Genomic DNA, 25,567 nt, shown 5'->3' on the forward strand with positions numbered 1-25,567 from the left:
TATATATATATATATATATATATATATATACAGTGGCGTAGCGAGGTCGGGTGTCACCCGGTGCGGCACCTAATCGTGTCACCCCCCAGAGCCGTAGCGACCCTTCCCGGGGACAAACTTTCAAATTTTTAATTTACACCCCCCTCCCTCAAACTTTCGATTTGCACCCACCCTCAAATTTTTTTCTATAAATTTTTCTTTTTTTGCCTTGGTGTCACCCCCCTAATTGGTGTCAACCGGTGCGGTCCGCACCCCTGCCCAGCCCCCCCCCCCTCGCTACGCCTCTGTATATATATATATATATATATATATATATATATATATATATATATATATATATATATATATATATATATATATATATATATATATCTTATAGGCCCATATAGGGGAGGTGGGGGTTTAAATTCACACTTTTGTCTGTTTGTTATATTTGACCCCTTTAGAGCAAATCAATAGAACTGAGATTGAACAAGATGCATACATTTGAACAACAAACTGAACAAGTGAAATGAACTTCATATTTTTGGAGGTATGATATCCTCTGGTCAAGGTTGTAATTACTTGGCCCATGCTAGAGCTGGTTGCAGAGGCATTAGCGATGGGGGGGGGGGGGGGGGGGGCAGGGGTGATCTCTCCTAAACTTTCTCGAATATTCTTATATAAAACAACAGAGGATGGGAACTCGGGATAAAGACATGAATTTTAATCCATTTTAAATACTTAAACTTTTTAAAATAGAATAGAATCTCATAGAAAAAAGAATTGCGCACCAAGCGAACGCCGAATAAACATGTGTGTAATAGTGCGGAATATTATTAGTACTTTATAAATTCACATGCGTTTTTTTGAGAAATCGGAAAGAGTGAAAATTACTACTTCCGGTCAACGGAAATTACTCAAAATTTGACAGAAGGTAGAGAATTAGATCTTTTACTTAGACGTGAAATTTCATTTATCTATCTGAAATTGTACTCAAGTTATAAGCTTTTGAAAAATTCACAGTAGAAAAAGTACCACTTCCGGTTATCGGAAATCGCTCAAAAGTTGATACGGATCTACGATTTTGATAAAATATTTATATATGAAATTTCATCAACCTAACTGTAACGGTACTCAAGTAATCGTGTTTACACACAGACACACACACACACAGACACACAGACATACGGACAAGATTGCAAAATTATGTTTTTCCGTATCAGTAAGGTGTAAAACGTCGAGATTTGTAAAAAAAAAATTTTGCACGAATACAATACCTTCTCTATACTTCGTAGATATATACGAGAAAGTAAAATGAATCTGATTTTGTTGTTTTTTAAAAATTGGCCTATTACAGGGGAGAGTACTTAAATAATTTTTGGGCTTCTGAAAAATAACAACCAATGCAAGGGAATGCATTCGTGGTTACATCCGTTTGTTTGTAGTGATGAACACGTCAATAATAATATTAAAGTTAAACTCAGCAATTAGATCTAGAATTAAGATATAAAATCTACTTTCTACAGTAAAATAGGTAGATTACCAGCTCTACTAATCTAATATAGTTTCTCACCAAATTAATAAAATTATGGCTTATTTATTATTAGTAGGCTAGATCTAGGCATATAATAGCCTTCCTGCCCTTATCTGCCCAAATAAAAATAGATATCTAGAGGGATCTACTAGATTCTAGATCTAGATGTAGAATCTAGATCTAGAATAAAATAATAAATTATTAGGGCCTAAATAAATAGGCTAATAACTTATTAGCGTATTTATTTAGGCCCTAATAATTTATTATTTTATTCTAGATCTAGAGTCTAGTATTTTTATTTGGGCAGATTAGGGCAGGGTAGTTACCATTATGCCTAGATCTAGCTGAGTAGCTAAGCTACTTACTACTTAGCTGGCCTAGATCTAACTATTAGCGTATTAGGGCCTAAATATTAAAATGGTAGGTAAAACCTTAGTTTAGCGTCGGTTATTATTCCGGAATCGTATAGCAGTAAAAAAACAGTAAAACAATGCCAAAGTCTGTCACACACTTCCGGAATTCACCGGAAGTACTGTAAACCATACTTTATTTGGCGTCAGCTTTTATTTTTATACAGAATGTTTAAAATTTGGATAGATTTATTTTTTGTAGGCCTAATCATTTTTACATTTTGTAATCATTTTTACTATTTTCAAAATCTAGATTTTTTTACTTGGCCTAGCAGCTAGATATCTAGCTAGTAGCTAGATCTAGATCTAATTAATTAATGGTCGCAAATCCGCTGCAAGCCAAAAACATTAAATTATTACATTTGACTTCATTATTTATATTTATATTAATATAGGCCCTATGTTGTTTTTTTTTAATTTTTAGATCTACTAATTTAAATCTACTATTATATTTATTCCTGTTTCCTTTTGTCGATTTTTCTTAAAAAATTAAAACATTAATTTACTACAATCGACTTTCAATTTAATTATATTTCAATGGTCAAATAAACCATGGTTTACCGTAACTCTAGTTACCGAAACTCAACAAACATTACCCGATAATTTCCGACGCTAAACTAAGGTTTTACCAAATGGTAACCTATTGTTGGTAATCTATCGTTTTGGGTACGTAAAATCGCCCGCGGCTAGAAATGTGCGAAAAAGTTACCTCACTGTCAAGGCTTTAATAGTAGTATATTGTGATATATTTGTGTCAAATATCATAGATAACTGTATAATAAACCAAAATCAATGGCTAAATATATCAATATGGGCAAGAAATTAACTTTAAACAGCAGTGTTTGCTAGCAAGATTTCTTATATAAACAGCAGCCATTTGTAAAATAGAGTTGCCTTCCCCTGAATCTCGCGCTATAAGTTAACAAAGAAAGAACTTAAACAAGATGGCTGCTATAGTAAATGAGCAAGGTTCCATCTGTTGGAAACATCGCTGGTGTTCATTTATTACTGAAAAGTTTTAATTCAATTGTTTGAAAACAGGTACATAAATGAAACTTTGAAACATTTTTGTATTTTTCAAAACATAAATCCTCCTCAAAATGTGAACTAATTATTAAAATTTAAGGAGTCACCTGTTTTTCACATTACTAGTCGCGGGCGATTTTACGTACCTAAAACGATAAATTACCCTATTGTTTTAGGTACTAGTAATGTGAAAATAAGTTAACTCTTAAATTCTATATTTCACATTTTTAGGAGGATTTATGTTTTGAAAGTTACATAAATGTTTCTAGTTTCATTAATGTAGAATGTAGAGTATTGTAGAGTCGTATCCAGTATACTTACTTATAGATCTTCTAGATCTATGTAGAACAGTGATTCACAAATTTTTTTTGAGTGGCGACCCCTTTAACAAAAAGTAGGTGACCCGCGCCCCCCATGGAATTAAAAAGTCGAAATAAGGACTAAAGTGTAGGCCGTTCGATTCACAGCTTTCAGGTTTGTTGTTTTGAAGCCATCTCACGGCTCATGCACCTACTAAAAAATGGCGACCAGTTTCGCTTTCGCTATTTGGTAGAGGGATAAAACTAACGATTACGACGCCATCGTTAATTTTATAAATCTGAACTATCCGTTTCTATTTAAGTCTGTTTTTTAAGAATTGTCAGATCTACTTTTGACCTAATTTCTTTGTTTGTCTCGCAAGCGACGCCTTAGCAAAACTAGCTCTATTTTCTTGCAATAAAAAAAACTGGTAATAATTTATGGTCTTTAGGAGATGAGTTCTGTGAAAATGATCACCCCTCAATAAAGCCATTTTATTATAATCTCTTTTGGTGAAAACGAGGCGCGGGAAAAAGTGTGCCGCGCAAGAAACCAATCATTTGGCTAGATTTATGACTGTTTTTTTGTCATACCCAAAAATAGAATTTTTACGCTTTCTTCATTGATGATCGTTTTTATTTTTTAAACTGAAAATATGAATTATTAATTAGATTGCAGGTTTTGTAACTTGGTATACTTACCCTCTATCAATTTTAAAAGCATAGCATGCTGATTGTGAACAAATATAGTCATAAAACACAGAAATATAAAGTTACAATGCGATGTGCCACACCCGGGTCACACCCCCTCAAGAAAACACGTGTTTATGAAGCTGTTTATCTTTGGCAAGAATGGAACCGTCGCCACCGTGCTGTCCACGGCTTTGAGGCTGTGTCTGGTGCCCAAGCGGCTACTAGCTGTCGTATACTTTCTACCTCACCTTCTCTCATTGTTCTCTGATGAGTGTTTTTATCCTGTTTAAAGTTATTTTTCTGTGCAATATTTAAAATGAGTTTTTAAAATAATATAAAATAATCATTAAAATTTGTGCATGGAACAGGAGAGCCGCATCTTGACATCAAAAGAGCCGCATGCTGCTCGCGAGCTGCAGGTTGCCGACCCCTGTACTAGACCACTCTGTCCAGGATGTCTTTGTTTATGTAGCCATTACTACATGAAAACCAAATAGCTTTTGCCTTTTTAAAAATGTTTTCAATTAACAAAAATACTAAAGCGTTAAACGCATCCACTTTTTTTTTTAAAGTCAGACAAAAACAAAATATAACCATATTAATTTTAATTACACTATTCATAATTTTAAAAATGTTTTAATGGGCCTCTTGAATTACTTTGAGAGTATTCTTGGTGAGTCCATTTGCACTCCTAGCTTAATTAGAAGCTGTAAAATCAATTTTTATATTTTTAATTGGACAATCAACAGAAAATTTTTAAATGGGAGACAACACCAGGAAACAAAAAAAAACAACAATCTTTAAAAAATTGTATTTTGCACTATTTCTGCTATAATTTTGCACATAATTAAATGTGACACTGCCTCTATGGGGATGTGGTGTGATATCACCCACTGAGGTGTAGCTTTTTTAAGGGCTGACACTCTTGCTGTCAGATCATGATTTATTGCAAACCAAGTACAAGAACTTGCACCCAAACCAGTCCCATGATGACAAGCCCAGTGAAAAATTCTTATACAGCAACTCCATAAACAGCATATTTATACACAGTAAATCCATGCACAGCATAAAGCCCTAAAACAAATGTAAACAGACAATAGGTTACATATCTGAATACACCACCACGTGTAGGCTATAACATAAATACACTGGTGTCATAAAATAGAAAATAAAATACTTCACATACCTAGCCCACAACATGCAGCACTAGTAGGAATTGTACAAAACAAGTAATACAAATAAAATACTTCACATACCTAGCCCACAACATGCAGCACTAGTAGGAATTGTACAAAACAAGTAATACAAATAAAATACTTCACATACCTAGCCCACAACATGCAGCACTAGTAGGAATTGTACAAAACAAGTAATACAAATAAAATACTTCACATACCTAGCCCACAACATGCAGCACTAGTAGGAATTGTACAAAACAAGTAATACAAATAAAATACTTCACATACCTAGCCCACAACATGCAGCACTAGTAGGAATTGTACAAAACAAGTAATACAAATAAAATACTTCACATACCTAGCTCGCAACATGCAGCACTAGTAGGAATTGTACAAAACAAGTAATACAAATAAAATACTTCACATACCTAGCCCACAACATGCAGCACTAGTAGGAATTGTACAAAACAAGTAATACAAATAAAATACTTCACATACTAGCCCACAACATGCAGCACTAGTAGGAATTGTACAAAACAAGTAATACAAATAAAATACTTCACATACTAGCCCACAACATGCAGCACTAGTAGGAATTGTACAAAACAAGTAATACAAATAAAATACTTCACATACCTAGCTCGCAACATGTAGCACTTGTAGGAATTGTATAAAACAAGTAATACAAATAAAATACTTCACATACCTAGCCCGCAACATGCAGCACTAGTAGGAATTGTACAAAACAAGTAATACAAATAAAATACTTCACATACCTAGCTCGCAACATGCAGCACTAGTAGGAATTGTACAAAACAAGTAATACAAATAAAATACTTCACATACCTAGCCCACAACATGCAGCACTAGTAGGAATTGTACAAAACAAGTAATACAAATAAAATACTTCACATACCTAGCCCACAACATGTGGCACTCGTAGGAATTGTACAAAACAAGTAATACAAATAAAATACTTCACATACCTAGCCCACAACATGTGGCACTCGTAGGAATTGTACAAAACAAGTAATACAAATAAAATACTTCACATACCTAGCCCACAACATGTGGCACTCGTAGGAATTGTACAAAACAAGTAATACAAATAAAATACTTCACATACCTAGCCCACAACATGCGGCACTAGTATGATAAAAAACCATTAATATAAAATTACAATACCTTTATTAGGTCTATATATAACCTAGTTGACCTATGCCCATGTCAGCATTAGGTCTATATATAACCTAGTTAACCTATGTCCATGTCAGCATTAGGTCTATATATATAACCTAGTTGACCTATGCCCATGTCAGCATTAGGTCTATATATAACCTACTTGACCTATGCCCATGTCAGCATTAGGTCTATATATAACCTAGTCAGAGGTCACATGACATGGGAACACGGGGAAACATTGCTCATAGAAGAGCATGAAAAGTACATCAATAGTTGCGGTCCCACAGGGGCCATAACCACATATATTGTAAATTATCCCCCTTGACTTGTAGCCCATGGTATGTGTTACATAAAAATCAGAATTTTTCATAATTTATATTGTTAGACAGCCCTAGTTTTAATAGTTTAAAACGGTTATAAATATTACAAATATACAAACATGTGCCCTAAAAATGCAAAGAATAATAATTAATTAGGCTATAATTAATGAAAATCACTGCTAAAACTATAATTTGTTGTAACTGTCAATTTCCTCCTCATCCAAGCCCTTTCCTTACTTTAGCACCTCTGTTTTTTTAAAATATTTTATGGTCAACTTAAAAGGTAAAATAGTTCTTCTGTTTAGTTATTAACATTTCTGCAAAAAAAAATTAGCTGTTTACTACCTACAACATTAAGGTTTTAAAATGAGTATATTTTTTTTACTACACATTGTCTATTACAGAAACAAGACGCAGCTAACAAAAAGATTCTTTTGAGTGGGAAAAAAATTCATGAAAAAAAGGCACAATTTAAAATTGAAAACAATAGCTCAACAAAATCATTACAGTTTAAAATTAGCTGAATGTTAAAATATAATTTAATTTCTTTTTTCATTTAGTTGTAAAAATTAAATTTTAAAAAGTTATTTATAAAATTTACATAAAATTATATTTAGACAGTATTTTTATTTTAGAGTAACATACATTGCTTTTATTTAAAATATTAGCAATATTAAACTATGAATTAATTCAATAATGGCCTGAGTCTGCTTTAAGTGTGATAAAACAGACAGACATATTTAATTCTGATCAGAAAAAGTGTCCTAGTCCTATTTTTATTAGCTTTTATTTAATTTGTCTGTCTGCCCAAAACATGATTCGTGGGTCCAGACCCAATGACAATGCAATCTGATATAATTCTTGACTTAATTGGATGATGAATTAAATTTTAAATAGTTACATAAAATTTCCTTTAAAATTAGTATTTTTCTTACTACTAGCGTGCCGGTCCCCGCCTGTTGCCGCGGGGATAGAAGAAAGTCAGACAAAATATATAAGATGGGTTTCATCAAAGCGTTACAGTAAAAAATGTGTTACCAATCCTATATTCTTAGATGCGTGACCTTGTTTTCTCAGACGGAATTATTTAAATGTGAACAATGCCTGCACTTGGATCATAAATTACGGGACACAGGTTTACCTACACTACCGCATGAAAACCTGATTACACTACCGCAGGGGTGCCGTGTACGGCCCCTGGCTCCTTAAAACTAACGTACATGCCATAGTGCTCACAGTATAGTATAACCCAGAGTGCCAAATAGCATCCTGAAACAATAATGCAGATTGCGTCATTCTCGAAAGTGACACAAATCACCAGGATTTTTTCTTTAACATGTAAAAAAAAAATTGTTTGAAGTGTTATAAACATTAGTGTGACTGATGTAATTTGTAAGCATTACTAATACTAGTCTAAGACTGTGTGATGGCACGGGTCTAAGATTCTGTATGATGGCACTAGTCTAAGACTGTGTGATGGCACTAGTCTAAGATTCTGTATGATGGCAGGGTCTAAGATTCTGTATGATGGCACTAGTCTAAGATTCTGTATGATGGCACAGGTCTAAGATTCTGTATGATGGCACGGGTCTAAGATTCTGTATGATGGCACTAGTCTAAGACTGTGTGATGGCACTAGTCTAAGATTCTGTATGATGGCAGGGTCTAAGATTCTGTATGATGGCACGGGTCTAAGAATGTATGATGGCACTAGTCTAAGACTGTGTGATGCCACGGGTCTAAGACTGTATGATGGCACGGGTCTAAGATTCCGTATGATGCTACGGGTCTAAGATTCTGTATGATGGCACTAGTCTAAGACTGTGTGATGGCACGGGTCTAAGATTCCATATGATGGCACGGGTCTAAGATTCTGTATGATGGCACTAGTCTAAGACTGTGTGATGGCACGGGTCTAAGATTCTGTATGATGGCACGGGTCTAAGACTATGATGGCACTAGTCTAAGACTGTGTGATGGCACGGGTCTAAGACTCAGACTGTGTGATGCCACGGGTCTAAGATTCTGTATGATGGCACGGGTCTAAGACTGTGTGATGCCACGGGTCTAAGATTCCATATGATGGCACGGGTCTAAGATTCCATATGATGGCACGGGTCTAAGATTCTGTATGATGGTATACATCTAAGGCTGTATGATGGTATACATCTAAGGCTGTATGATGGTATACATCTAAGGCTGTATGATGGTATACATCTAAGGCTGTATGATGGTATACATCTAAGGCTGTATGATGGTATACATCTAAGGCATTACCCACCTATTATCCTACCCCCAATCTGCAGTAAAAATAAAAGTGAGTTGCTTCTTACAGCATTGTAAAGGTATTGAGTACTTAATTTTGAGACCCTAGCTTTTATTTTCAGTTATTTAAATAAGAGTATATTATTCTAATATTTTGAAAGAAAATAATTTATTTTCTCCTTTTCATTGCATTATTACATAAAAGAATGTTATTAAAATGTTTTTATGCATTTTTTAAAATAAATGTTTATGGCTCTTACTCATTTAGGTGCTGATTTTTATAAATTCTGTTGCTATCTATGCTTATGTAGGTATACTCATTTAGGTGCTGATTTGTATAAATTCTGTTGCTATCTATGCTTATGTAGGTATTTAATTCTTGTTACCATCTTCAAATACTGTGAAGATCCTGCATGATATAACTAGCTGTCAACAATTAAATTTTGACATGTCATGACTATGATATTTGGGTTGTGAAATTAATTTCTAAATGTATTTCTATTGTTCAGTAGGTCCATCTAAGGCCATCACATTACACTGGGTCAAATAGTTGTTGATGAAGGATGTATTGGACAGTCTCCTTAGTTGTGTTGTGTATTGTACAAAATGGCGCAGTAGCCGGTCCTGTTGGCAGTACAGGGGAAAAGTTAGTGCCAGTGGATGAGAAGGTCAAGCCAAAGCCTGTCAGGATTGCCTCAGCTGCTGAGTGTATGGATGATGTCAAGAAGTTTTGTTCAGACAAGGCCAACATGAACAACTTTATGGTCCTGGATTGTCTGCAGAACAGTGAACTGGTAGGTCCTTGATTGTGTACACTAAACTGGTAGGTCCTTGATTGTGTACACTAAACTGGTAGGTCCTTGATTGTGTACACTAAACTGGTAGGTCCTTGATTGTGTACACTAAACTGGTAGGTCCTTGATTGTGTACACTAAACTGGTAGGTCCTTGATTGTGTACACTAAGCTGGTAGGTCCTTGATTGTGTACACTAAGCTGGTAGGTCCTTGATTGTGTACACTAAACTGGTAGGTCCTTGATTGTGTACACTAAACTGGTAGGTCCTTGATTGTGTACACTAAACTGGTAGGTCCTTGATTGTGTACACTAAACTGGTAGGTCCTTGATTGTGTACACTAAACTGGTAGGTCCTTGATTGTGTACACTAAACTGGTAGGTCCTTGATTGTGTACACTAAGCTGGTAGGTCCTTGATTGTGTACACTAAACTGGTAGGTCCTTGATTGTGTACACTAAACTGGTAGGTCCTTGATTGTGTACACTAAACTGGTAGGTCCTTGATTGTGTACACTAAACTGGTAGGTCCTTGATTGTGTACACTAAGCTGGTAGGTCCTTGATTGTGTACACTAAGCTGGTAGGTCCTTGATTGTGTACACTAAACTGGTAGGTCCTTGATTGTGTACACTAAACTGGTAGGTCCTTGATTGTGTACACTAAACTGGTAGGTCCTTGATTGTGTACACTAAACTGGTAGGTCCTTGATTGTGTACACTAAGCTGGTAGGTCCTTGATTGTGTACACTAAACTGGTAGGTCCTTGATTGTCTTTTTTCATAATTAAAAAAAAATACTATTTGTTGAATTGATTTTTTGTTAAATATTTTAATTAAAGTGTCTGATTAATATTTGATCTGGTGACTGGTAATTCTAAGTGATGATCAGAATCTATGATAGACAGATGACAATAAAGTATGACAATATCAGAAAGATGAATACATAAATGGTAATGAAATGGTGTCATCTATGTAATCATCTCTATGTTATGTTATGATGTCATCTGTAATTTAATCATGTCATCTGTGTTATGTAATGATGTCATCTATGTTATGTAATGTCATCTAAGTTATGTAATGTCATCTATGTCATGTAATTATGTTATCTGTCATTTAATAATGTCATCTATGTTATGTAATGTCATTTATGTCATGTAGTGACATCTATGTTATGGTATGATGTCATCTGTGTCATTTAACAATTTCATGTAATGATGTCATCTGTTTTATTTAATAATGACCAAATCCTTAAGTTTCTGCATTGTTTATGAACATAACAATGTTGACTGAACTAAATAGATGACTTTCACTACCTATATGAAGACTGCATATAATAGAATGGGATAAATACCTCCACACCCTAACACAACAATACACAGACTGCCCTAACCTACCTCCACAACCTAACACAACAACACACAGACTGCCCTAACCTACCTCCACAACCTAACACAACAACACACAGACTGCCCTAACCTACCTCCACAACCTAACACAACAACACACAGACTGCCCTAACCTACCTCCACAACCTAACACAACAACACACAGACTGCCCTAACCTACCTCCACAACCTAACACAACAACACACAGACTGCCCTAACCTACCTCCACAACCTAACACAACAACACACAGACTGCCCTAACCTACCTCCACAACCTAACACAACAACACACAGACTGCCCTAACCTACCTCCACACCCTAACACAACAACACACAGACTGCCCTAACCTACCTCCACACCCTAACACAACAACACACAGACTGCCCTAACCTACCTCCACAACCTAACACAACAACACACAGACTGTCCTAACCTACCTCTATACCCCCCTGAAAGACGCCGTCTGTGACGACAGTTTACAGTTGATGTTTCAAGTCGTTTAAAAACTAAATTATTTGCCCCTAATAGCTGTCACTAATTTGACCTTGCTCTATGATTGTAAACATTCATCGTGAACCACAGCTCACCAGACTGGTGTGGGTGGTAGCGATATGGTCTGTTGAGCATGCCTGGAGAGCTTGGGAGAGGGAGGGTCATCGCATGGTCCCTTCATGGGAGGGTCATCGCATGGTCCCTTCATGAAGAGAATTATATATATACTAGCCATCGGTACCCGTTTCACGTGAATTATAGACCTATATATTTTAATTTTAAAATGTTGTACTTGTTTAAGAAAAATAATTTATGAAATAGTTATTGGTCAAAACGCAATGTGCTTTACTACACGCTGAACTATATTAGTGACAAAGCAAAGAAATAACTAACTAGCTAAAAAACATAACACAGGCACACACCAGTGGCTTAGCGAGGATTTTCGGGCCCCTATGCAAAAATTTTCAGTGGGCCCCTTCGTTAGTCAACAGGCTACAATGGAGTTAAACGAAGAAATCAACTGCTAATTATGATGGAGGGTTTTAAATAATATAAATATTCTGTACATTTTATATTTTATACACGATTGTGTATATTTACTATATCATTATGTAGTTTTGTAAAAATGTTACAGGCTAACAAACACAGTAGCGTCATAGGGCGGGGGGGCAGAGATGCAGTCTGCATCGGATGACAACATATGGACGTGACACCATGACTAAACATTGTAAAATTTACTTTCATAGCTTTGTTGTATCGAGCTAAAATAATAAAGATTAGTGAGAGGAGTGACACACTACGGAAAATGGGAAGTTGTTAGGGACTATGGGTTGACACCTTTAGTAAACACAAAGTTGTTGGGGACTATGGGTTGACACCTTTAGTAAACACAAAGTTGTTGGGGACTATGGGTTGACACCTTTAGTAAACACAAAGTTGTTGGGGACTATGGGTTGACACCTTTAGTAAACACAAAGTTGTTGGGGACTATGGGTTGACACCTTTAGTAAACACAAAGTTGTTGGGGACTATGGGTTGACACCTTTAGTAAACACAAAGTTGTTGGGGACTATGGGTTGACACCTTTAGTAAACACAAAGTTGTTGGGGACTATGGGTTGACACCTTTAGTAAACACAAAGTTGTTGGGTACTATGGGTTGACACCTTTAGTAAACACAAAGTTGTTGGGGACTATGGGTTGACACCTTTAGTAAACACAAAGTTGTTGGGGACTATGGGTTGACACCTTTAGTAAACGCAGAGGGTAACACCCGACTGTGACGCCACTAACCAAACACATTTTTTAAAAACTGCTCATGATTTATTTAGATTTTTCTTTCATGCTTTTAATGTAGTAAAATGATGAATAAGTTCATTGAAATTTACGGGTGCTGGATGCCCATCTCACAAAAGAGTCAAAGTTTATTTTTAGTGATATTACTGCGGATGGGCCCTGTTCCACCGTCCCGACCCCCACTATTTGTTAAATAAGAAAGGACTGGGGTCCTTTTTGGAAATGTAAATGATTTCTACAATAGAAAAGAAACTGAATTTTCATTTTCTTTTTAAAATTATGTAAAACAAATATTAAAATTCCAATTTAAAAGTCAGACATTTTTTAAAGAGGGAAAAAGGCCCTAAATGCCTTGGGCCCCTATGCCTTGCTTTACGGTAGCTAGGCCACTGGCACACACTGATTAAGTGACTTAGATGATTTCGTTAAAAATCTGGCTATTCAATGGTCATTAGGTTGTTTTTAAGTAATTTGTATTAGTTTGACAGATAAAATACGTCTTGATGAGTAGATCTATAGATCTAGATCTAAATCAAATTTGAATGAAGTAGTTCCTTTCTTTATAGTCTAAAATCGGAAAATGTACATATAAAAAAAAATTAAAAAATAAGTTTTGCTTGGTGTGTCTCGATCCCACACCACCTGCGTAGTATTAAGTACACTATCATCTCAGTCATTTAGGCACCTTATAAAACACAGAGAATGAAAGACCTATTAAAAAAGTTAAACTTACGCGAATATGCCTATTCTTTCAAATTAATTTTTTTATCCCAAATTAGCCAGTTCCATAGCTAAACAAACAAAGATTTCTATAAAATAATTAAGGCCTGAAATAGTTTAATATAGAAATTTATTTTTGGAATAGATTCTAGAGTAGATAGAGTCTAAATCTAGCTCTTATCGACTTAGCGTCTGTCTAGTTTTTGTGTAGATTTAGATCTAGTCTAGATCTAGAATCCAAATAGATAAAATAAATTTTATAAGTTTAGGCCAGAAAAATTGTATTGTATAAATTTTATAGCGTACGTAGATCTAGGTCTTAATCAAATTTGAATGAAATAGTTCATTTCTTTCTATTCTAAACTCGGCAGACGACGTCATTAGTTAATGTATAAACATTAGTGACGTCATTGTTTCATGGGTTCTTTTTCACAACTATAAATGCTTTTCCTGTTGTATAATTAAAACTGTTTTTCCACATTCGAATACGCCTTTATTTTTTATTTTTCTTCATTAAATAAAATGTTGGTTATACATTTAAAACATCTACCATATTATTTTCAACAAAAGTCAGTATCAAGTTCTCCCTGTATCGCTATTGATTCTGATGTAATACCCTGCGAAAATATTTTGCGGACAGAGAGAGAGAGAGAGAGAGAGAGAAGTGCGCACATGGGCTTTTATATATTAGGATATTTATTCTACATCATTCGTACCCTTTCTATACCCTGAGATACCATTTAAAGTAGTGATATCATTATGTATTTCATCTATGTCATGTAATGATGTCATCTATGTTATGTAATGATGATACCTTCTTTTGCTTTCAGACTGCAGAGAGCCTCTCTACAGAATGTAATCATGTAAGTCAGAATGTAATCATTTACATCAGGAAGTAATCATATCAGTTATATGACAGTTTAACTTTGCTGTCACAAAATGTCAGTCAAATGATCACAAAATATAATGCATGAACTTGACCTTTGTATTTCCCAGTATTTGTGGAACTTTAAAATGAACTTGACCTTTGTATTTCCCAGTATTTGTGGAACTTTAAAATGAACTTGACCTTTGTATTTCCCAGTATTTGTGGAACTTTAAAATGAACTTGACCTTTGTATTTCCCAGTATTTGTGGAACTTTAAAATGAACTTGACCTTTGTATTTCCCAGTATTTGTGGAACTTTAAAATGAACTTGACCTTTGTATTTCCCAGTATTTGTGGAACTTTAAAATGAACTTGACCTTTGTATTTCCCAGTATTTGTGGAACTTTAAAATGAACTTGTCCAAAGACATTCGCTTTGACCAAGCATCAGATGAGGCCTGCAACTCAGCTCTTACTAATGTAAGATTTTTCTTTAATACTTCAGTACAGTGTCTGTCTTCATCTGAACAAAGTCTGTCCTTAAATGTGATGAAGTGTTGTTGGGCTGTGGTACGCATGATGAAGTGGTGTGGGGCTGTGTTGTGTATGATGAAGTGGTGTGGGGCTGTGTTGTGTATGATGAAGTGGTGTGGGGCTGTGTTGTGTATGATGAAGTGGTGTGGGGCTGTGTTGTGTATGATGAAGTGGTGTGGGGCTGTGTTGTGTATGATGAAGTGGTGTGGGGCTGTGTTGTGTATGATGAAGTGTTGTGGGGCTGTGTTGTGTATGATGAAGTGTTGTGGGGCTGTGTTGTGTATGATGAAGTGTTGTGGGGCTGTGTTGTGTATGATGAAGTGTTGTGGGGCTGTGTTGTGTATGATGAAGTGTTGTGGGGCTGTGTTGTGTATGATGAAGTGTTGTGGGGCTGTGTTGTGTATGATGAAGTGTTGTGGGGCTGTGTTGTGTATGATGAAGTGTTGTGGGGCTGTGTTGTGTATGATGAAGTGTTGTGGGGCTGTGTTGTGTATGATGAAGTGTTGTGGGGCTGTGTTGTGTATGATGAAGTGTTGTGGGGCTGTGTTGTGTATGATGAAGTGTTGTGGGGCTGTGTTGTGTATGATGAAGTGGTGTGGGGCTGTGTTGTGTATGATGAAGTGTTGTGGGGCTGTGTTGTGTATGATGAAGTGGTGTGGGGCTGTGTTGTGTATGATGAAGTGGTGTGGGGCTGTGTTGTGTATGATGAAGTGTTGTGGGGCTGTGTTGTGTATGATGAAGTGGTGTGGGGCTGTGTTGTGTATGATGAAGTGTTGTGGGGCTGTGGTGTGTATGACGAGTAATATGATGTGGAGAATGGCATTAGTACTATAGTAGAATGATGTATGTGAGTTGTGTTAAATTGATTATGTGGTGTGGGTTATGGTGTTGTGGTAGGTGGTATGATGTGGTTTGGTTTGGGATGTGGGTGGTGTAGATTCTGGGAATTGTTTATGTTGTGATGAATGTAGTCATGACTGAATTTTGTTGGTTCCCCAGGTGACTAACTGTAAAACATTTTGTTGGTTCCCCAGGTGACTGAATGTAAAACATTTTGTTGGTTCCCCAGGTGACTGAATGTAAAACATTTTGTTGGTTCCCCAGGTGACTGAATGTAAAACATTTTGTTGGTTCCCCAGGTGACTGAATGTAAAACATTTTGTTGGTTCCCCAGGTGACTGAATGTAAAAAGTTTAATAAAGGTGAAGGGAAGATAATCCCTTGTCTGATAGAGCACTATGAGCAAATTAACTTTCCCACGTGCAAAACTTTTCTCAACAAAATGGCAGCCATTATCTTCAGTGACTACAGGTTCATGGACTTCTTTATACATGACTGTCAAAATGACATCCAAGTGACAAAATGTGGCCGCTTAAATGAGGGACAGGTAATATTGTGGTCAGTTTTGTAGTGGGGGGGGGGGGGGCGGTTAATGTTGTACAGGTAATATTGTGGTCAGTTTTGTAGTGGGGGGGTTAATGTTGTACAGGTAATATTGTGGTCAGTTTTGTAGTGGGGGGGTTAATGTTGTACAGGTAATATTGTGGTCAGTTTTGTAGTGGGGGGGGGGGAGGGGTTAATGTTGTACAGGTATTATTGTAGTTGGGGGTAATATTGTACATCTATTGTATTGGGGGGGGGGGTAATGTTGTACATCTATTGTAGTGAGGGGGGGGGGTAATATTGTACATCTATTGTATTGGGGGGGGGGGGGTAATGTTGTACATCTATTGTAGTGGGGATAAAGCTCTACATTAACATGAGGGGGGTTGGCATTGTTCTAGTTGTGCTGTAAACTGAAGATTTCTTCCTCCCCCACAGACCCCTCACTCCCAAGGCAAGACTGTCAGTTGTCTGAATGAGCAGAGAAAACTCCTGTCTGCAGGCTGTAAGAAAGCCCTGCTGAGGGTGGCAGAGCTGCAGTCTGATGACTTCCACCTCGACCGGCCACTCTTCTATGCATGTCGCGGAGATCGTGAGAGCTTCTGCCACGACACCGTGGCAGGAAATGGGGCAGTTTTTAAATGCCTTTACAAACATTTGGGAGAAAAGTCTTTATCTGTTGAGGTAAGCTTATTTTTGTTCACTCTCACATGTCTACAGGCTCCATGTAAGACTGTCTGACCTTTGACCCTGGATGTGTTTCAGTGCAGGGAGAAGCTGGAGGCCAGGCAGAGACTTGTGGCAGAAGATGTCAAAGTTGACCGCTCCTTTTATTCAGCCTGTGCCAGTGAGATAGAAGAAAACAAATGCCACTTGATCAATGAGGTCAATGACCTGCAGAGATCCACTGTTTTACTCTGTTTGGAGAAAGCTCAAAGTCTAGGTATGTGTGTACACATACAGCTTGTGTGTACACAATCTGTGTGTTTGTGTGTACACAATCTGTGTGTTTGTGTGTACACAATCTGTGTGTTTGTGTTTACACAATCTGTGTGTGTACACAATCTGTGTGTTTGTGTTTACACAATCTGTGTGTGTACACAATCTGTGTGTTTGTGTTTACACAATCTGTGTGTGTACACAATCTGTGTGTTTGTGTGTACACAATCTGTGTGTTTGTGTGTACACAATCTGTGTGTTTGTGTGTACACAATCTGTGTGTTTGTGTCACCACAATATGTGTGTTTGTGTCACCACAATATGTGTGTTTGTGTGTTCATAATCTGTGTGTGTGTGTACACAATCTGTGTGTGTACACAATCTGTGTGTGTGTTCACAATCTGTGTGTTTGTGTGTACACAATCTGTGTGTGTACACAATCTGTGTGTGTACACAATCTGTGTGTTTGCATGTACACAATCTGTGTGTTTGTGTGTACACAATCTGTGTGTTTGTGTGTTCGCAATCTGTGTGTGTACACAATCTGTGTGTGTGTGTACACAATCTGTGTGTATGTATGTCCATATGATCTGTGTGTTTGTATGTCCATATGATCTGTGTGTTTGTATGTCCATATGATCTGTGTGTTTGTATGTCCATATGATCTGTGTGTTTGTATGTCCATATGATCTGTGTGTTTGTATGTCCATATGATCTGTGTGTTTGTATGTCCATATGATCTGTGTGTTTGTATGTCCATATGATCTGTGTGTTTGTCCATATGATCTGTGTGTATGTCCATATGATCTGTGTGTTTGTATGTCCATATGATCTGTGTGTTTGTATGTCCATATGATCTGTGTGTTTGTATGTCCACATGATCTGTGTGTTTGTATGTCCACATTATCTGTGTGTTTGTATGTCCATATGATCTGCCTCTAACTTGTGGATAGATTATTGAAAGAATGTTGACCCACTTGAAGGTAAACTCATGAAGCCAGAATGTCTCCAAGAGATGCTGGAGTTGAGATCAGAGCTGATGAATGATTACAAGATAAGTCCGGAGCTGGTCAGTGCCTGTCAGACTGAGATTGAGAGCCTCTGTAAGAATCTGGAGCCAGGAGGTAACACCATCACCTGCCTTATGAGGGCCACCTTGGCAGCTAAACACAACTTAAATATTCAAGTCAGTTCTCAGTGCTCTGCACAGGTAGGTCATGTGCTCCGTGTGTACTGGTCATTTATTGGTATATTGATTGGTGTGTAGCGGTCATTTATTGGTATATTGATTGGTGTGTTGTGGTCATTTATTGGTATATTGATTGGTGTGTACTGGGCATTTATTTGTATATTGATTGGTGTGTAGCGGTCATTTATTGGTATATTGATTGGTGTGTACTGGTCATTTATTGGTATATTGATTGGTGTGTAGCGGTCATTTATTGGTCTATTGATTGGTGTGTAGTGGTCATTTATTGGTATATTGATTAGTGTGTAGTGGTCATTTATTGGTATATTGATTGGTGTGTAGCGGTCATTTATTGGTATATTGATTGGTGTGTAGTGGTCATTTATTGGTATATTGATTGGTGTGTAGTGGTCATTTATTGGTATATTGATTGGTGTGTAGTGGTCATTTATTGGTATATTGATTGGTGTGTAGTGGTCATTTATTGGTATATTGATTGGTGTGTAGTGGTCATTTATTGGTATATTGATTGGTGTGTTGTTGTCATTTATTGGTATATTGATTGGTGTGTTGTGGTCATTTATTGGTATATTGATTGGTGTGTAGTGGTCATTTATTGGTATATTGATTGGTGTGTAGTGGTCATTTATTGGTATATTGATTGGTGTGTAGCGGTCATTTATTGGTATATTGATTGGTGTGTACTGGTCATTTATAGGTATTGGTCTATTGATTGGTGTGTAGTGCTGGTTACCATAGAATTTCACTTTTTATCTCCATCATTACACCACAAGCTCTAGCCGCTACCAACGTGCCCTCGACTCTAGCCGCTACCAACGTGCCCTCGACTCTAGCCGCTACCAACGTGCCCTCGACTCTAGCCGCTACCAACGTGCCCTCGACTCTAGCCGCTACCAACGTGCCCTCGACTCTAGCAGCTACCAACGAGCCCTCGACCCTAGCCACTACCAACGAGCCCTCGACCCTAGCCACTACCAATCAAAAGCCTCTTTCAATCATTCTCTCCAGCTTTTATACCGCACTCGACCTTGGGATAACAATACATAAACACCAGGGTAAACTCAACTGACACAGGCTCTCTCCCCTAAGTTCTAGACCAGGGGTTCCCAACCTTTTTTTTCTCTAAAATATCGGTAGGGTGGCGGGCACCACCTATTTTAAATCGACAAACTCCTTCCATAACTTGTCATTTTCCCATACTTTATTTTCTTAGAGTCATAATGTATTAATAAATAATAAACAAAAATGTTTCAAAATAATAAAATTATTTGGCATACACACAAAGAAAGGTATTTACAAAACGTAAAGAAAGTAAACAAAACACATTAATACAAAGAAAACGTTTAATTAAAAAATATAATAAAGTCAATGTGATCTTTGGCATTGCATTTCACTGGCCAGAGCTTCATAATTAGGAGCGTATGACGATAATCTTGTTAGCAGACAATAAAGATGCTCATCGTTGAGTCGAGATCTATATCTTGATTTTATTAAGGTCATGTTTGAAAACAATGATTCGCATAAATATGTCGAACCGAAAAATGATTCAAATGGCACTAGCCGTTCTAGGCTAGCATAAATAGTGCAGTCTGGCTCGCCGCTAGACAAGTTGGGACAAGTATCAAACTTATTTAATAAACTTAGGCAGTCAAACAAAAATTAAAACTGTAAGAAATGAATAAAAATAAATCATATTTTAAAATAATTTAAAATAATGTTTATGAAAAAAATTCTGTCTCTGTCGAATAGTGAGAGGCGGGCACATACGAATCGTTCAGAGGGCGCCATGGCGCCCGCGGGCACAGAGTTGGGAACCCCTGTTCTAGACTATTCTAATCTATTCTGATCTGACCCCAAAATGACCCGTAACTGATGTCTTATCCCCAGATTGGGGCCCTTCTTCATGTGGCTAACCCAGGGGAGGACATTCGACTTGACCGTCCACTGCAACATGCCTGCGGTGATGTTGTGGTCAAAGCTTGTAAAGACCGTCAGGCAGGACAGGGAGAGTAAGTGGTCCTACAGGTGGTGGTAGAGTGGTCCTACAGGTGGTGGTAGAGTGGTCCTACAGGTGGTGGTAGGGTGGTCCTACAGGTGGTGGTAGAGTGGTCCTACAGGTGGTGGTAGGGTGGTCCTACAGGTGATGGTAGAGTGGTCCTACAAGTGGTGGTAGGGTGGTCCTACAGGTGGTAGAGTGGTCCTACAGGTGGTAGAGTGGTCCTACAGGTGGTAGAGTGGTCCTACAGGTGGTGGTAGAGTGGTCCTACAAGTGGTGGTAGAGTGGTCCTACAGGTGGTAGAGTGGTCCTACAGGTGGTGGTAGAGTGGTCCTACAAGTGGTGGTAGAGTGGTCCTACAGGTGGTAGAGTGGTGATACAGGTGGTGGTAGAGTGGTACTACAAGTGGTGGTAGAGTGGTCCTACAGGTGGTAGAGTGGTCCTACAGGTGGTGGTAGAGTGGTCCTACAAGTGGTGGTAGAGTGGTCCTACAGGTGGTAGAGTGGTGATACAGGTGGTGGTAGAGTGGTCCTACAGGTGGTAGTGTGGTGATACAGGTGGTAGTGTGGTGATACAGGTGGTAGTGTGGTGATACAGGTGGTAGAGTGGTCCTACAGGTGGTAGAGTGGTCCTACAGGTGGTAGTGTGGTGATACAGGTGGTAGAGTGGTGATACAGGTGGTGGTAGAGTGGTCCTACAGGTGGTAGAGTGGTGATACAGGTGGTGGTAGAGTGGTCCTACAGGTGGTAGTGTGGTGATACAGGTGGTAGAGTGGTCCTACAGGTGGTAGTGTGGTGGTACAGGTGGTAGTGTGGTGGTACAGGTGGTAGTGTGGTGATACAGGTGGTGATACAGGTGGTAGAGTGGTCCTACAGGTGGTAGAGTGGTCCTACAGGTGGTAGTGTGGTGATACAGGTGGTAGTGTGGTGATACAGGTGGTAGTGTGGTGATACAGGTGGTAGAGTGGTCCTACAGGTGGTAGAGTGGTCCTACAGGTGGTAGTGTGGTGATACAGGTGGTAGAGTGGTCCTACAGGTGGTAGAGTGGTCCTACAGGTGGTAGTGTGGTGATACAGGTGGTAGAGTGGTCCTACAGGTGGTAGTGTGGTGGTACAGGTGGTAGTGTGGTGGTACAGGTGGTAGTGTGGTGATACAGGTGGTACTACAGGTGGTAGAGTGGTCCTACAGGTGGTGGTAGAGTGGTCCTACAGGTGGTAGTGTGGTGGTACAGGTGGTAGTGTGGTGGTACAGGTGGTTGAAATGATTTGAAGAGTGTGATACCTGCTTGTGATTATTTGAACAGTGTCATCACCTGTCTGCTAGAGAACATCGACCATGAGGACATGACTGACGAGTGTGAGGAACGTCTGCTAGAAATTCAATACTTTGCTGTCAGAGATTTTAGGTAAGCCTTTGACTTGAGTCATGAACTGTCAACCTTTTCTTCTTCAGTCAACTATTAGCCATTGAGATGTGTGAAAAATCAGCATATATTTTCTTCCTGTCATTCATGCAACAAATTTCTTGCACATTTGTATTGTCCAATGTAAATAAAAACTACAATAACAGCCTATTGCACTACCTACTGTTTTAGCGTTGCATTGGTTATCATGTCTGCCAAGTAAGACTAGGTGTCATAATTTTTTTGGTGAAATTATGTGTTTAGCCAGTTTTATTTTGCAAAATCTGCTTTGACACTTTAATAATTGAAAAAGATGAATGCTTATTTTATATTTAGCAATTGTTATTTGTAATTTATTTGTCTGATACGCTTGGTAAAGTGGAGCAGGCTATAAATTGAGAATTACAAGTTAAATATTGTATTAATGTGGTTAATGTTTTCCAACAAAACCACAAAATCTACTTTACCAAACTGAAATGGTTCTTTTATAACAGGTATTTAAGAAACCAGAAATAGAACAAAATATCGGAGGTCACTCAAAAATTTGAGAGTAATAAAACTATAAGATCTTAAACTTATTTATGAAATGTCATGTACCTAACTGAACCAGTATTCAAGTTCTTGTGTTGCCACAGGAAATCATTTGAAATTGACAGAAACCTTGGCACACCATCCAATACTTATACTTGAAGTTTGGTCCACCTTACTACACAGTACTCAAGTTATAAAACTTTTAAGAAACCGAAAGTGGCGTTAGTATCACTTCAAAAGTTGGTAGAAGGCAAAAAATTGTATACATGAAATTTTCTTAACCTAACTTCTTTTTCTTCTTCTTCGTTCTTAATTATTAGTGTTGAAGGGGATCGAGATTTATCTGCCAGTGGGTTTGAACTCGAATTTATCAACCATGAGCTTTTTGCCGACTCGACCACGCCTACAACACAATTAAGCGTTACGTGTCAACTGGTTATGCGCCTTTTGAGGCCATTGACTCCGATTTCAGCCTGCTTTTCTTTTTTGGATTTGCTTCCATAGCCTTTGTCCAACCAAGAACAAACTACAAGGCAGCAGTTGTTTAATTTTGGAGTTGTCTCTCCTAGAAGAGTGGCTGTCCCCAGCTATTGAGCCTCATTGAGGCTATTGAGCCCGAGGGTTCGAACTCAAGACTTTTCGGTTTAGCAACCATGAGCTTTACCGACTCGAACTCGCCGACCCTTAACCTAACTGAAATGGTAGGCCTACTCAAGTTATAATGTTTACATACAAACACACACACACATGGACAGGATTGCAAAGTTTTTTCAGTGGCCAGCAGGTTGTAAAACATCACACTTGATCAAAATCTCTAGTTAGATTTCTGCAACATTACAATACATCTTTTCAATTCCAAATACCATTAAGTAGGGAGATGTAAAACAGCAAAAACTGTAAAAATATCAGTTTTTTTTATTTTTCACCACGATTACAATCTTTCCTTTATACTCTGAAAAATGCATGTGGTAGAGATGGGTCTAAAAATATTCTAATTTTGTTATATGCACAATCCTTTAAATCTAAATTTTTGTTTGAAGATAGTAGCAAAGATAGTAAATCTGCAACAGGTTTGTGTATTGAATCAAATGTCTTGAAAAATAATGAAATCATTGTCAATTTTATTTAAAACTAGCCATTATCAACTAGGATTTGTTTCAGCTATTAATAGCCATGACTAAATGTAAATGAGAACTTAAACATGTATGTCTGTTTAAATTTGGCAAAAAAATTAGAAAAATGAAACCAAGTGTAACTTTGACATCACCTGCCATTCCTTGATAAAACTGTTGGTTACACAAACAATCATCAGCATCAAATCTTTAGATACAAAACAGCTTGTTCCTTCTTTCCCTCCCCTAGTGAACAACTTCACCATGTAATACAATAATTAAAATATCCAAAATGAAATGATTAGAATATTACCATGTGAGTGTATATAACTTTTTACACTGTCATCGCAAATCCTATTATTGACAGAAACAAAACAAAATTATGACAAAAGAAGAAAGTGTAACAGAGCGTTGGACACTGAACATACTCTACATCAACTATAAAAATAGAATCCACCATTACCCATTATCTGTTCAATACAGGATTGCCAATAATATTTAAACCTAAGTAAAAGTCTTAGGAATTTTATAAATAAGTACACAAGTTAAATTCAAGGTAAATTTGAAGCAAAAAGTGACATGTTTTACCTGGGTCTATAAAGTTACCACCACACACCGCTTACCCAGTCATTAGCCTTAAGCTAAATTACCTACTGTCATTTACACCCTGCATAATTAACCCACTTAAGAATACATATAATATCTATCCCTGTCTTTACCCATAGCCATCTGCTAATCCCTAGTCTTGATCCTCACCAAAATCCTATGCTTATCCTTAAACTTCACCCTATCCTTATTCTTTACTAGCGTGCCACAGGGTAAAAAAAAGTCCCAGGATAGCCCGGGGCAAATGGTTCCCTGACGGGACGCAGTCGAACGTGCCTGATTCAGTTTTGTGAATGACTATAATTCTACTTCTTATCCATATTGTATCACACTCTTTAAAGCAAACGATTGCATCGTAGTGCTAACGGGATAGCATCTGATTCAATTTAGTGAAAGACTAAACGCCCCATCTTATTCATAGTCTGTTTAAAACTAACCTAGGTGCCATAGTGTTCTGGGGATAATCCGGAGCGCCTAATCACACCCCGGCGGGGTGCCGCTCATGCAAATTTGAAAAAAAAAATTCACAGAAACCTTCCCAGGAGTATTCTCAACAACTTCCCAAAGTTCCATGGCGATCAGATGAAAGATTTAGCAATGCATAAAAGACAAATACAATCCGACGTAATATATTAAGAGGGTTTCATCAATGATTTACCAATCCTATATTCTTAGGCGCGTGAACTTGTTTTCTAAAACTGAATTATTTAAATGTAAACAATGCCTGCGCTTGGATTATATTTATCAGGGCAAGGGTTTGCTACACTACCAAAAAGGCCGGGGCGCCAAATCGCACCCTGCTGGGGCACCAAATTGCACCCTGCTGGGGCACCAAATCGCACCCTGCTGGGGCACCAAATCGCACCCTGCTGGGGCGCCGGTGGACGTGCCTGATTATGTTTGGCGAACGACTCTAAAACCCAATCTGATGCATAGTCTATCTCCTCCCTCCAGTGCGAAAGTAAATTTCCCCCATCCCCCAGAAACCTTCTCGGAGTGTTCTTATCAGCTCCCCAAAGTTATATGGCGCTTGGATAAACGTTATCAAACCGCATCCGACTTTCATACCGTATATAGAGAAGAATCGTACCCTTCCAGGGCGCAGCCCTAGCGAAAAAAAAAAAAGATTTTTTTACAGGAAGCTCCCCCGGAGAGTTCTAATCAAGTCCCCAAAGTTTGATGGCAATCTCATGAACGGTGTCAAACCACGACCGACTTTTATTTTCATATACCATATACAGAGAAAAAACAAATCACGCCCTGCTGGGCCGCCACCCATGAGAATTTGAAAATTCTTTTTGCGTAAAAACCTCCCTGGGGTGTTCTCATCATCTCCCCAAAGTTTCATGGCACTCGGATGAACGGTGTCAAACATTAATGTCTGTTTACAGTCTGTCATATGACGTTAAACCT

General features: G+C 37.8%; 1 protein-coding gene across 1 annotated transcript in view; it reads left to right on the forward strand.

Annotated features, from left to right (window-relative positions):
- The first annotated feature begins 1,390 nt into the window (after positions 1–1,390).
- Positions 1,391–25,567, forward strand: part of LOC131929463 (Golgi apparatus protein 1) — a 49,394-nt gene continuing 25,217 nt past the window's right edge. Inside the window, exons 1-10 of the mRNA XM_059285691.1 lie at positions 1,391–1,516; positions 9,399–9,683; positions 14,406–14,438; positions 14,836–14,922; positions 16,151–16,363; positions 16,798–17,043; positions 17,125–17,302; positions 18,282–18,508; positions 20,396–20,517; positions 21,807–21,908. Coding sequence (XP_059141674.1) covers positions 9,453–9,683; positions 14,406–14,438; positions 14,836–14,922; positions 16,151–16,363; positions 16,798–17,043; positions 17,125–17,302; positions 18,282–18,508; positions 20,396–20,517; positions 21,807–21,908 — 1,439 coding nt within the window. The 5' untranslated portion in view covers positions 1,391–1,516; positions 9,399–9,452. The remainder of the gene's footprint in view (positions 1,517–9,398; positions 9,684–14,405; positions 14,439–14,835; positions 14,923–16,150; positions 16,364–16,797; positions 17,044–17,124; positions 17,303–18,281; positions 18,509–20,395; positions 20,518–21,806; positions 21,909–25,567) is intronic.

Source organism: Physella acuta, unplaced genomic scaffold, assembly GCF_028476545.2.
Source record: "Physella acuta isolate Inbredline_101_S28 unplaced genomic scaffold, ASM2847654v3 ptg001635l, whole genome shotgun sequence".
Lineage (NCBI taxonomy): Eukaryota > Metazoa > Mollusca > Gastropoda > Physidae > Physella > Physella acuta.